Consider the following 13,972-nt stretch of genomic DNA (forward strand, 5'->3'; position numbering starts at 1 on the left):
TATTACATGATACGCATGTTCTACTGGACAAATTGTAAAATTTAAATAAATAAATAAATAAATAAAAAAACATGTTACGAGTATAGTACTCGAACCGTATGAAGTGAACTTTCAATTATTGGACTTGAACTCATCATTAAAAAAAAAATCTTCGCAACTTGACAATTTTAGCTGTCCGAGCTTCGGATTCCAGTTACCGATATGTATTATTTCAATCGTAAAAGTATGGCAAAGGCAGACGGAGGATATAAAACGCGAACTTACCTGCGTATGGGCCACACGGTGATGCATTGTCCTTTCCACTTTTGCCATCCTTGCTGCCGCTTCCTGAAACAGCCGAAAACCAGTTCTGGTCTAAGAAAATGAAAAACATTGTTTTCTTTCGAATTATACGGCTGAACGCAATGGGAAACCACAGATCACTACGCAAAAGCTAGCGAAAAATAAATGCAGTTAAAAAGTGTAACGTGGAAGAGGAGAAACGCGCGTACGAAGGACACAAGCGAGTACCAGATCACTCGTATAGCAACGTTTGCAGATAATCTTCAAGTACAGCGCGTGTTCCCCTTGAAAATTCACCAAATAAAATCGAGCGGCTGCCGCATGCCAGGTAAGAACACGACACAGCGAGGACACGCTCTGATCCTAACGAGCAACATTTCTAGTTAAAGCCGCTTTCGAGCAGATTACACGTAGAATCTATCGATTCGTAAAGTAACGTGCAAATGGTTACGCAGATTCGCACAACTTCTTCTTAATTCTCTAAGATCGTCTTAGCGTTAAACCAAGCCATACCAGAGTCCTTTGCTCCCTTTCCATCCAGAGTTTATTCGGCCACCAGTAATAACCACCAGTATATACGTTCGCCACTCTATTTCTGGCAGGATAATAATAACCTCTCCATATCTTGTTTCAGCGGCTAGCTTTGGATGACAGGACGCGAGATCTTTGCCAACAGCTTTAACTTTGTAAACGACGCGACGATTGGAAATAAAATTGTTGGAGAGTCTGGCCGATCTGTGTCTTTGGTTTCTAGCGAAGGCGCCGTTTCAATTCAACGCTGCTGTCCTATTTGCTTCGTATCGTGGAATAACGTCACGGAAATTTCATCTTCACCGTGTAACTGTTGTAAATATTATCGTAAATTTTCTAGATATTGTACGAATTCTATTGTACGTTTTAGCTAAAGGAAATCACCTAAACATCTGACTTATAGGCGTATACGTATGAAGAATCTTCTCAAGACAGAGTTCAACCGCTTCGAGGGACGCATATAACGAACGGATTTTTCCTCAAGGTCGTCTCTTCGCGAAATTTCAAGACATTTTTCAAGTATCTGTGCGTGAAAATGCCTGCTTGAAATTTTTATATTTTAACCCTAATTTTGTAACACTTTCGGGTCGTGTGAAAAACAAAGACGCTCTTACGTTTCCGTTTTCCCTTCTTGTCTCTGTTCTCCTCCTTTCGTACACTACATTTCAATTAAAATCGAATTATTCGAAGATGGTATCTCACTGGGGGTAGCCATCCACGTGTTATTTACCAATTAAGTTAGAAAAATTTGCCAAATGTCCAGCTGGACAAATTGCAAAGTACAAATTAAATAATAAAAAAAAAATTAAAATCGAAATATCTTTTAAACTCTTCATTTCATAAATACACATAAATATTTTGATACTTTTGCACGGAGAATAGAAAATTACATTCATAGTGTGAAAACGATATATAGAGTTCTATTTAGGAAATACCGATGACCTTGAAATCTCCTTTCTTAAAGAGAAGAAGAGAAAGAGAAGAAAAGGGGAAAAAAACGAAGCTGAGAGAAGATTCTTTCCACCGTTACACGAGTCCCTTCGTATGATTTAACTTCGCCTTGAGAAGCTTTTTCGTACGATCGTAGATAACGCAGGTATTCGTTTAGCCGAGACACCGGGTATATTAGATTATAGATTTTACAAACACGCCTACAAACATGTAATTCGATCTCTCCGTACAATATTTCGACTTTCCCATTTCCACGAATTTCTTTCTCTGATTAATAGTTCGTTATTACGATCATCCCATTAGATGACTTTAAAGAAGGTTGTACCAATAGCTGTTTAGGAATGACAAAGAGTAACAGAGAGACGACGAACAAACGAGCAAAAGGGTAAAAGAGGAAAAGAGCGCGAGAAACGAATGAGTTACCTTCGATCGAGGTCATGGTCGTGTCTAGGGTTCTTATTCAATGCCATGGTTAAGTGTCGTTACTATTATCTAGCACGTGACAATCTAGACGATAACACGCAACTTATGGCTTAACCATGAAAATAAAGAAACCTGATCTATCGAAACGAAACAAAGAGCGTGGAGTCGGTCGATCGTGCCGATACGGTATTTTTAGTCGTTCCTCGAAGATGCAGACACTAGTTGCAATTTTATGTTCGTCGCGAGCCAAAGATAGCGAGAGTGAATGGGTTTGGCATTCGTGCTACAAGTGATTTTGTTCGCGATATTCGAATCTATTGATAATTTTCTGAACAACCGAAACGAGCTTCTCTCTCGCTTTTCTTTCTCTATCTTTCGTCTACTGTTACTTTCCTTGTCCAACAGATCTCACAAAGAACATAACCTAACAAACAAACACTCACCTCACTAAAGAAATAAATCAATCAAATTCGAAGATGGTATCTCACTGGGGGTAGCCATCCGCATGTTACTTACCGATTAAGTTAGAAAAATTTACCAAATGTCCAGCTGGACAAATTGTAAAGTACAAATTAAATAATAAAAAAAAAACTGTCCTTGCGATTGCACTGCGGATTTCTCTGTGCTTATGCAAAATTTACAGGATACACTGATGCATGGAATACATGTAACGTACAGAATGCAAAAAATATACAACATATTGAAGTATGTGAATGTTTGAGAAGTTTAAATGTACAAAAGTATACAGAATACATACAGTACACAAATATATATATATATATTTAAAGTATAAAAGACACGAAATATATAAAATATCAAGGTATACGAATTTATAGGAAGTTTAAACGGAGGAAAATATAGAGAATGCACGTGACAGTACACCTTTTAATATTTAATAGATGAAACACATTTCATAAACATGATTTTGAATAAATATTTGCAGTCTACTCATCGCGTTAACACAGAACATACATAAATAACGTAGCATATAAAAATTTTTTCGGTAGTTTTATAGCTGTGAGACGTAACGTAGGCGTGTATATTTTTCTATTTAGGAATAAAAGGAAAGAAGTTGGTATTTACGTTTAAAAAAAAATGTCTTCAAGTAAATCTCCAGCCCCGGAGATAAGACGAAGGGAAGCAAGATTAAGTTTGTTCAAGGACAAACGGAATCTCTCTTGGCAACATACTGAAACCAGCTGACATTCTAAATGTCCAAACGTTCACGACTCACAGTCTGGCGCAGTTTGCTCTGACCCATCCTTTTATGTCCCCCCCCCCCCCCCCCCCCCGCCACGCACACAGACGTACGCACGTGGGTACACTCCCTCTTTCTCTCCACACGTTCTCTCAAGTGATAACGACGAAAATTCTTCATTACCAAAACAGTTTCCTTCGACCTGTGTCAATGTTGAGAGTGAATTTTGAGACGGGTTATCAGCCGCTTCGGAGAATAACGAATGATACGGATAAGTAACGAACGACTTTTCAAATGCTTTTTTCTCAATTTGTCAACAGTGGTTGGAAATATGTACGTTGATTATTGAGAAACGAGAGAGAGAAAAAAAAAAAAAAGAAGAAAAGAAAAACAGCGGATTTATCATGTAACTGATTGTGAGAGGATACAGTGACAGGTAGAGAGCTGAGAGCGAGCAAGCGAAATGCTATACCGGTTTTTGGTTGCTATCGTGCGACGCGACGTAGAATTTAATTTTATAGAGTAAGGTGTTTTGAGTTAATTTGAGTTAATTGCCGTATCTACGCAGCAGTTATTAACTGGCTCATTCTTCGCCTAGAAGCTTATATAATTAGGAAACTAAGAATTAATATAGCAAATTATTAATCCCAATTACATTTAGTCCTTGCAAATTTAAATACGAAATAATTTTCTAACGAAATATTTCACAGAAATAAAAGGACACGCAAAGGGGTAAATCATTAAATAAAAATATATAGATAGAATGTTTAAATAAATGCATGGCAATGTTGAACCTCAGATATACAAAACATTTTAACTCGTAGCTGGAACGCTCTCTTCTATTTGCATCATTCACCGAGTATAGAAACTTTCGTCAGATGTTTCTGACCGCCCGGTAGATCGATCTCGAGGCATTGGCAAATGCCACATGTATCATCAGTGAGCCCCTGCATGCTGGCAGAGTGCAATGACGTAGGTATAATTAGAAATATCGATGATAACAGTTATAGCACAGTTTCCATGAAAAACGTGCAGTCATCGAGCTGGTGGCCCAGAGAGAGAGAGAGAGAGAGAGAGAGAGACTCATCGATTAAAGTATTTTTCGTAACTTTGAAATAGCAAAAGATGAAGAACAAAAGGGAGGAATCAAAGAAGGGAGGTAAATGAAGGGAAAATATCGCGTAAAATAAAGGGGAGAGGAAAGAGGAGAGGGTGAAAAAAAGTGATAGTCCGGCAATTTCTATTGGGTGGAAAGTCTCACTGAGAACGCAGCTCGACGACCATGATACAAATTCCCGCTTTGGTAGGGATGGCATTTGGTCGACTACGGAGGGTTGCTAGACAGACCAACAGCAGACGGGAGTAACGATTGCCACCACCCCTGGTTCGAGTCGAGCTAGTCACCCCTTCCGTGTCCTTCCGGCTTCCCACGCGTCCCTGCTCTGAACCCAACCCGTCCAGCGAGCCGGCCGCTTACTAACCAAACTGAAAACATCCCCTCGTTGGTCAATCGCCTTTGCTACCCCATGCTGTTTTTCTCCCAATCATTTTTTTCAACGGTTACACGCTACGTCGTTCTGTTCCAGCGATACTCAGTTTCTATGTGGAGCGAAAAGGTCAAGACTGGAAAGACGCCTGACTGAGGATCTACCGGAAAGTTAAGCGACGCCAAGCTATGCTATGTTTGCTATATTTGTTTCGGTGCATATTATGTACACCGAGCCGTTTTCACCGAAAGCTAAGCTTGTACTACGTTTTAGCTTCTGGTCGACACGCTTCGGTATATGCGTATGCGTATACGTATGGAAGGAAATATTTTGAAACTTACGATTAGCACAGTACAACGTAGCCTAGCTCAATTTCCCGACGGATCCCACGCTTTAAAGAGGGAAAGCTGAATAAAGGATAAGCGTTATCTGGTTCGCATGCGCGGAAGCTCTTTTTCAGAGCATCGATACCGCGACGTTCTATAAATAAATAACCGGCGGTGATAAGACTGGAGGCACAGGGTTGCGCACATCCATGTTATTTTCGCTTTCTCTCGTTGTGTTCAGTGTTGGCTCGATCCGATGTATACGAAAATAGAAGAAACGCTGTATATGTATAAATTCAGATAAATTCTGAATGATGCTGTCGTCAGCAGAATGACGTAGAATACTCTTTGATTCTATTTAGCGTAAAAAAAAGACAGATTAAGACACGGGTCGTTGACTCGAGTTGGTAATGTTGGATGCGTTACATTCGAAGAAAGAGAAAATGCAGTTCGGTCGACGCTATCTCCGCATGGATGAGTATTGATCCGTGACGCGCCCGTTTTCTCTATCGGCAAAACCAAATTCATGTTGCTTACAGCGAATTTACTCGTACATAATTTAGACGTATCCATCGTAAGACCGACTATACAGCATCGACTCATACAATTCGTTCGTGTAAAACGCGTATGGTCGCTGATAAAGTGTCTCCTCTATAGAATCTCGTACGAACGTGGAGGCAATGAAATCGGAAACAGCATTGGAAGATGAAACGTCGCGCGCCGCGAGAAACAAGTGAACATTTTCTTCTATATGCGTAGTTGAATCAATAACGTGAACGACTGGTGGAAGGACGTGGGATGTATTGTTCGTACTAGGAGATATTTCGACGTGGAAATCGCGAGCTCCAGCAACGTCGCTAGTTTTCTAGTGAATCTTTAGCATTTACCATTCTTATTATACCGGTTCTTCGACTGCCCTAACCGGCCGGCGCAACGTTGCGCTATTCGAAAAGAGAAGAGCACACACCTTATCCACGTTACAAGACTCGAGAACAGGTCGACGACTGTGTATAGTCTAACCTGGACCGATATGATCGATTCTCGAGTCTCTTTACACTTCGAAACTGTATGACGATATAAGATAATGGGAAAGATTGATAAGTATTGAAATAGAGGGAGTGGAATGACATAAATGTGTTTTGATGATAAAATGAAAATTGAGTGGCCTCGTGGAAATGTACAAGCTAGCCTTGCAGCGTGTAACGCGGAGGAGGGAGGCCTTGTTCCTCTATCCTTCTTGTCTTGTACATTCATATTTTCAAGGTCAGTTGATTCGTTCCACCTAGTTGCGGAGCTTTCGCCAGATGGAACCACTGTACAATCACGACGCGACGAAATACACGTGGCTTACCGGAAACTAAGCTCCCCATTGGGAAAGATATGACAGCGATCGAAAAAAAGAAAAAAGAAAAAGATAGGGAAAAGATCGTTTTAATAATTGCGAGCAAAATTTGGAATCAATCAGTCAAACTGAACTGGAGAGGTCGTTTTTAATCGTTTAAGAAAAATGCAGTTTCAAGAAAAACGAACATCCTTTTAAAACTTGTACGCTTTTAAATTCGCGTCCTATATATTGTATAACATCTTCAAATTCCTATAACTTCGTTCATTTTACAATTTCGAAAAAGTCCTGTCATAAACTTATGCTTTCAGAAAACCTATACTTTTTAGAAAATGAGAAAAAGAAATCGATTGTTTACAAGTTCTAGGTTAGAATACCCCCAGGAGAGTTTTATTTATGTGGCAGGAGTACATATATAGCTGTAGCGCTACACAAACCTGTCAAAGCATCTTCCAAGTAATATAGAAAAAATTAGATTAAACTAGTAAAGTGTACTAAAGTAATAATTCGATCATCTGCAGCGTGTTAATGGCAGTATAAAAATGCGATAACTACATATAGATATATCAAAGTATTATCGCGAGAAAGAAACTGATTTCTCAAGATAATAAGATTCAAGTTTTCAGTTTCTTTCTTACAATAGGAAACATGAGGATTATTATGAAAAGCAAATTATTTAAACAAACCATGTACAGCAGTAAGATAGCAAGAATTAAATTGGTGACACTCAGTGCCACGAAAGGTCACGCAAGAAGTAAGTCAGAGAAACTATTGGCGTTGCTTTGAAGAGGTTATTACATGGATTCCGATAAATGTGTCAAACCGCTTGAAAACTCGATGCGAATGACTTTTGAAATAACGATGATTTACTTTATATACTCGTATATGTAAATTCGACCAATTTAATTTTGACGCTAGGTTAATTCGATCGACGTTGACTTCGACTTATCGATTATTGTAACGATGTCGTCGTCGTAAACGTTATACCTCTAAGAATAAAAATACAAATGTTTTCGTTTCTAGAAGCGATAACGATTTATCGAATAAGGGGGAAATCGATCGTTACTTCGAAAACCATGTTCGCAGCAATACTCGGTTTGTGAATCTATTTACATCACAAAACGTTATTTTGTGATCTACCTAACCTTAATTCAATCAGAGAATAAAACAAATTTCATTAGAATACAACGTAAATTCTTTGAACTCGATTTAATGCGAAGTTAGAGATCAGAAAACGACGATCTGTGAAGTAAACACGATTCACAGTGAATCGAGATGGCTTGGCGACTGACATCGTATTTTCTAGAGGCCCGGCCGCGGCGACGTTCACTGCTTCCACGATCGCGGGCTCTTGTAATAGCGCAAATTCCAGCGCTTACCTTTCTTGATGAGCAAGCTAGTGACCCTCCGTAGCGCCTCGCGAGTACTGGAGGCGGAGCTGTGCTTACTTTGGCCGAAGTATTTGTTCGGTGTGATGTTTGTCGGCAGAGTCAATGGTTTCCTTTGGTCTCCGGAGCCAGCCAAGCGTGGATCGTACGCGTTGTTTAGTCTTTCGAGATGCTCGATCGAGGCTGGCCGCGGTTGGTTCGCCTTCCTCGTCGGGTACCATCCACGATTCGGGCCACCGGCTAATCGCAACAACTCGGTTCCGATTATCGCCTGTTCCAAACCCGGGTTATTCCTGCGATACCTGTTCACATCGAATATCAATTTTTATACTTTTTATTTTATACATTTTTATCGTACTCTTGTTATCGCTATTGTTTTTGTTTCCTTCGTTGAATCGAGTTATCGATTTTAAGTTGTGTATACAGTATACACGTGCATACGCAATCGGTCAACGATAAACAGTAATTGCTTACGCGGGAATTCGTGGCTATGTTCGCGCAAGCGCGCACATGGCACGCGTACGAAGCGCCATTTTTCAAGTTTTTAAACTGTTGTACAAGTTAGAAATACATACATTGTTTTTGACAATAACGCAGTTATATTTTAAGCTTTCTATGTTCTCCTTAGTAAATGATTCTGTTTCTTCAGATCAGAAAACAGAGAAACTGTTCTCAAGAAACAGAAAACGCATACATATATATATACGTATATATATAGTGATACGTAAAAGTTTTTTATTTTATGTGTCAAAAGTGACATTTTAAGGAATATTAACTACTACTATATCAGTGAAAAAAAATGGTGAAATATTTAGAAAAACAAAAGCGGCGTAATGAGAAACGTGATAATACAGTGGAAGACAAGATGTGTAGTAATATTGAAATTTTGATAAAATCAATAACTTGATCGAAAAAGACGATTCTTACCCGGTGGTAGCCGTGGTTGGAGCGTACCAACCAGGTTGTCGACGCATCTGTGTCGAATTGCTGGCATGCTGGGGAGTTCTGGGAATGTCGCTCCCTCTAGCGAAAACAGGGGTTTCTGGAAGCGAACAAGAGGTTTGCATTCCGCTGGTACCAGTCGCTATGTTACCGGTGGTTCCACTGCTGCTGCTACAAGCTCCGTTGTTTGCCCCGTTTGCGTTAGTACTGCTACTACAGCCCCCATTTCCAACTGAGGAGCACGGTTCCGCCGATGGCGAATGTCTCTTGGTGAAGGGACGTCGTCGTGAAGGTCCAGGTAGGTCCGTAGGCAAAGTCCTTCGTTCTACGGGTATTTGCTACGAGAAATAAATCACTAGTAATAACGCATGACAACGACAACAGCAACAATTAAAAATTGATAATAATTCTCTGTTACAGCGCGTATACAAAGGTGAACGACGAGAAGAAGCAGAAACAGAGTAACAGATATAGAGTTTTTCACAACTAAGTTAATCAAATTTATGAGTAAGTATTTCGCCATTTGTAAAGTTGTAATTACATAATCCTCAAATACTGTAATTTTTGTACTGAGAAGTCATTCATTAAATTAAAACAAGCAACGGAGACATCTACATATCTTGTTTCTCGTGACTCACCTTCTTATTGTTATTATTAGGTATCTTTTTACCTGAAACACGATAAAACACCTCGCTTAAATTTCGTAAAACGCACCTCTCGTCTGGAATTGGTGGCACTAGGTGTTGTTCTTTTACCCCGAGAAAATCCAGCATCCATGGATCTGGTATTGAGAGACGTTTGTTGATCTTTCGAATCCGAGAGGGAATGATTAGCAACAGGTCCACGATGAGGCGGTACCCTAGGTCTGTACTCCATCGTTCGATTGCTATGATTTTTTGGCTTAGAGACGATTGCGGCAGTCTGACCGATGTCTGAACTTTCTTCGTCCGCTTCCTCGACAGGCGATGGTGGTAACGGAGGAAACTCAAGAACTTCCACGCTCACCTAGAAGCAAACATATCATCAATACGATGTCATTAATTTTCTCTGCTATTAGATTTTTCTTTGCCGATGTGAACAAAATTGCAATTGAGTATTTTAAAAGTTAAAAGTTACATCATTAGTTTTATATATTGTATCTTTACATTTAATTCGAATTCCTTTCCTCTCCAAACGTATCATATTAGAATATTTCCATTTATCCATCAAGCTTATCGATATTATAATCAAATTTATCATATTTCTCCTCTGTGGTCTTTGTTCATGTATATACTTTTGCCATTGTAGTGTGTGAAAATCCTGAATTTTCTCCTTCGTTCAAGTTGTACAACTTTCCACATCAACGAGGAAAAAACTCACCTGAAAATCTGGATTCTTGGAATCTTCAAGAATAGCGTCGATCACATTTTCAATCTGCTTCTGATCATTCTTATGAGTCTCAACAACTCCATTCTGTCTCAATCTTTTTCCCGACGCATAGATATCCGACCCATTAGTTCTTTTCGCCTCTATATCCGTTGTTTCAGGACTGGTTTTAGACGCTGTATCCGAATCAAAATCCGAATCATGATGCTGTTTCCTCGCTCCACTTCGATCCACAACTCCACGATCATTCGATTCGCTGTCAAGACTGCTTTTTCTTGCCAATGGTTGCTTCGCTTCTCCACTCCTTGCCCATCGTGTCTTGCTCTCCGAATAAGACTCGCTATTCTTCACATTCTCAATTTCCTTGATCGCATCACTGACCTTCTCCAATTGTCTACGATTTTCCTTCAAAGCTTTTTTCACAATCTGATCTTCAATCAGTAAGTTAACAGGGATCTTGGACGTTAATCGATGTTCGTTACTACAATTTGGAGATTTTCTTGGTTCCTCGTTAAACACATTCCCACTAGACGGTGTTAAGCCAGTGAACCCTTTCGAATAGCTGTTAGAGGCTGATAGCGAAACTCCGTTGCACGTGCTGTTCAACTCGGTAGTAGCGTTTCTCGATTCTTGATTCGACAAATCGACATCGATTCTGTCTTTCTCAGGATTGTCGGTGGACGATAACGAGGACGACAACTGGAGCAGCTCGAACATCTCCCGAGGTTTCTTATCCTTGTCTGAAAGGTCTGAACTTTCTTCCTCTTCGACAGTTACTTCCAATTCTCGCGGCCAATTGCCGGTTTCGTCGTTAATCGCTGGAAGAGAAACGACTCTGACCAGGTCGGGTGGAACCGACGGTGGAAATTCCATCGGTGGATCGTTCATAGGTTCGTCCAGTTTATTTTCTCTCAGGAGACTTCTAATATTATCGAAAGTACTCGAGTATCGTTTCACGTCGGACAACCGATTCTCCTCGTTATTCTCAAACGATAAGCTTTTGGTTTTGGTCGGGACTTTTGGTAAACTTTTTCGTTCTTTCTTTCGACCACGACGTATCACGTAAGTGCCGTTCTTGGTTAGTTCTTGGGGTCGTATCTGATCAAGCTCGTTCGTCGAGGAGTCCGAGTACGGAGAGACTAGATCATCGTCAGTGGTCGATAACCGGGGATCTTGCCAGTCGTCGAAGTCGCGTAGTTTCGATGCTGATCCGACGCCTGAAATTAAAAATTTAGTTGACGAATATTTTCATTTCGAGGAGGATCGATTATATTAATATACCGTGAGTGATTATGCATCTTTATATTTTTACGATTAAGGAACGTGATTAAAGAAATGAGATATTGCATCAGATACTTTATTATATATTTTCTTATTTATTAAATATTCTAGGCATTCTATCGATTCTGACAGCCTTAAAATTACCGAAAATGCATAAACATCCACAAACATCTATCAGATAATGATACTTACAATTGATACTTACTTATATCACTTGCTAAAAATGAGTAAATTTTTCGAAAATCAAATTAATCTAGGATATAGGGTAAAGTTGAGTGGTTTACGTTAAGGTAGAAGAATTTGCTTTGCAACTAGCCAAATTCAAATATTTTTCAATGAATCTTAACGATCTGCATAATACAATAAAAGGAAAGAGAATATATCGATTTGCTACGAAGAGAAGCTATTTTAAAAATGTTTGTTTTCGTTACAGACGTAGCTGTAGTTGGTGTGCAGGAGATACGGATGAATTTTGATTGATAGCTGTTTCTCATACATGTTCGCAAATGGCTGAAAAATAGCGTAAAGTTTCGTTAGAATGAAAAATTGCTAGTCACGTTAGAAACGTCGATGTTGCTTTTGCCTTTCAGTGGTTTCCATAAACAAGAAAATATATTGTGTATATTGACAACTCGCCATAACGTTCATACAACTATTTTCACGTGGAGCTGGCTCTGTGCGTGTGAGAAAAATCCGCAGCCTACTAATTCTATAGGCAGCAAATAATTCTATAAACTCTACCCTATATATCGACTAACACGATATTGGAGTTACAAGAGTCGAATTTCGTCAGCAAGAGAATAACTTACTGGACACGTCGCTGCTTTTACGTCGTCTCCTACCAATCACCTTGGTACTTCCGGGAGCATAAAGTGGATCATCCTCCAGAGGTACTTCCCAAGCAATAGAATGTCTCTTACTGATGGGCGGGGGAGGAGGCAGAAGCTCCTCCAACGAGTCGTCAGAAAATCTCTCCTCCTCAGATTGAGTCCTAAAGTCTGTGGAATTCCTCGTGGAGAAGTCCGAATTCCTCGTGGAGAACATGTCCGAGTAGCGTTCCTCCGAACACCTGTCCGAAGTTGGTGCCGAGAATCTTTCATTGGAGTCTGTTCTGGTCGGCAAAGAGAAGGAAACGAAGTCGAGATTTCGAATGGAGAAAGGATCGGACGTTGGCACGGAGACTCGATCGTTGGAACTGGCACTGGCCACGGCTATCGAAAAATCTGAGTGGAATCTTTCGTTCGAGGTGGAGTTCGCCCTGGAGAAGTCGGATGATCCGCAAGTAGCTCGCATCGAATATCTTTCGACGCTGACCGAGCTCGACCGTGGGATAGAAGATCTCTCTGATTCGGAGTTTCTCGAGAATCTGCCTTCGCTCGAGTCAGAATCGTTTCTTCTTCGGCTGTTCTGCTCGGATTGCTCGTGATTCATCAGCAGACGATCCTCCACGCTGCTCGACTTGGTGATTTCGTTACTCTGACGTTGCTTTCGTAGATGAGGCGTTCGATCCTTGTCGAAGCTCTGTCGATGATTTTTGTTCGCCTCGAGGCCATCTTCTTCCGATGATCGACGTCTAACCTCGCGGTGCTTCTCGATGGTAGTTGGATTGGTTCGTGGCGGGATCCAACCGAAAGACACCTTACCATCGTATGGTAAGCTGGCGAATTTGCTCGGCGGGCTCGGAGGTTGAGCCAATTTCAATGCTTCGCTGTTCCCGTTTTCCCAGCCATACGGTCTCTGATGTCGAGTTTTGGGCTGTGCGAAAATACAATTTACCTACAGTGGAGAGCATTACTGAACCATAATAATCGTCATTTCTTATTGCTGCCATGTGAACTGCAGATAGGCTCGCTAAAATATCTCCCATATGTGATTGTGACTATGAAGAGTAGCTCGATTATATTATAGAAAGATAAAGAAAAAGGGAGGGAATAAGAACGATACCGAAGATTAGTTATAGTTGTTTAAATGTAAATATGCGACGAGTACGTATACCGTATTATACGTATAAAGCGAGTTTATTTCTTGGCCGTGTGTTTCAAATTGAACAAATCTATTGGTTCAGTTGCACGTTACACCGCTGTACGTTTACATTACGAATAAGAGCTGCTCTGCCAACCTTGACGATAAAGATGTAGTAAGAAAGGAACGATAGTCGTGAGAATACTAAAAAGCGAGCATTTTAGATTCGAAGAAGCTCGCAAGGATACTCACGAGAGTCGTTTGAGTGGTAACCGTGCTACCGTTTCCATGTCGTATGCTGTCCTCCATGGCTATCATCCACTGTTGGCGACCGCTTCGACGAGAAGAGGAGTGACCTTGGTTTCTCTTCGAAGAATTTCCAGGCGATACCCTACGATTATATGTAGCGGTTACATACTCTAACTTTTATTATCGTTATTTATTTGTTTAATTAAAATTGCTTTTCCAACGTACAGTCGTCTTTGAGTCGATGA

General features: G+C 40.3%; 1 protein-coding gene and 1 long non-coding RNA gene across 11 annotated transcripts in view; one reads left to right on the top strand and one right to left on the bottom strand.

Annotated features, from left to right (window-relative positions):
* LOC126874422 (uncharacterized) overlaps positions 1-13,972 on the bottom strand; it is a 59,641-nt gene that overhangs the window by 9,622 nt on the left and 36,047 nt on the right. For 7 of the 10 annotated variants that reach the window (XR_007692790.1, XM_050636478.1, XM_050636477.1 and 4 more), the window contains 7 exons: positions 13,731-13,869; positions 12,326-13,271; positions 10,230-11,452; positions 9,585-9,875; positions 8,856-9,208; positions 7,920-8,230; positions 265-327 (listed from right to left, as the gene is read on the bottom strand). Coding sequence is in view for 9 of the 10 variants with exons in the window: in XM_050636478.1 (XP_050492435.1) it covers positions 265-327; positions 7,920-8,230; positions 8,856-9,208; positions 9,585-9,875; positions 10,230-11,452; positions 12,326-13,271; positions 13,731-13,869 (3,326 nt within the window). In the remaining variant the exon portion in view is untranslated. Of the gene's footprint in view, positions 1-264; positions 328-7,919; positions 8,231-8,855; positions 9,209-9,508; positions 9,541-9,584; positions 9,876-10,229; positions 11,453-12,325; positions 13,272-13,730; positions 13,870-13,972 lie in introns of all 10 variants that reach the window. The other 3 variants (XM_050636476.1, XM_050636480.1, XM_050636473.1) reach the window with 2 other exon arrangements.
* Positions 337-3,821, top strand: LOC126874437 (uncharacterized). Its single transcript, XR_007692795.1, has 2 exons — positions 337-1,128; positions 1,217-3,821. It is a non-coding gene; the product is annotated as an uncharacterized LOC126874437 (long non-coding RNA).

Source organism: Bombus huntii, chromosome 16, assembly GCF_024542735.1.
Source record: "Bombus huntii isolate Logan2020A chromosome 16, iyBomHunt1.1, whole genome shotgun sequence".
NCBI classification, from domain to species: Eukaryota; Metazoa; Arthropoda; class Insecta; order Hymenoptera; family Apidae; genus Bombus; species Bombus huntii.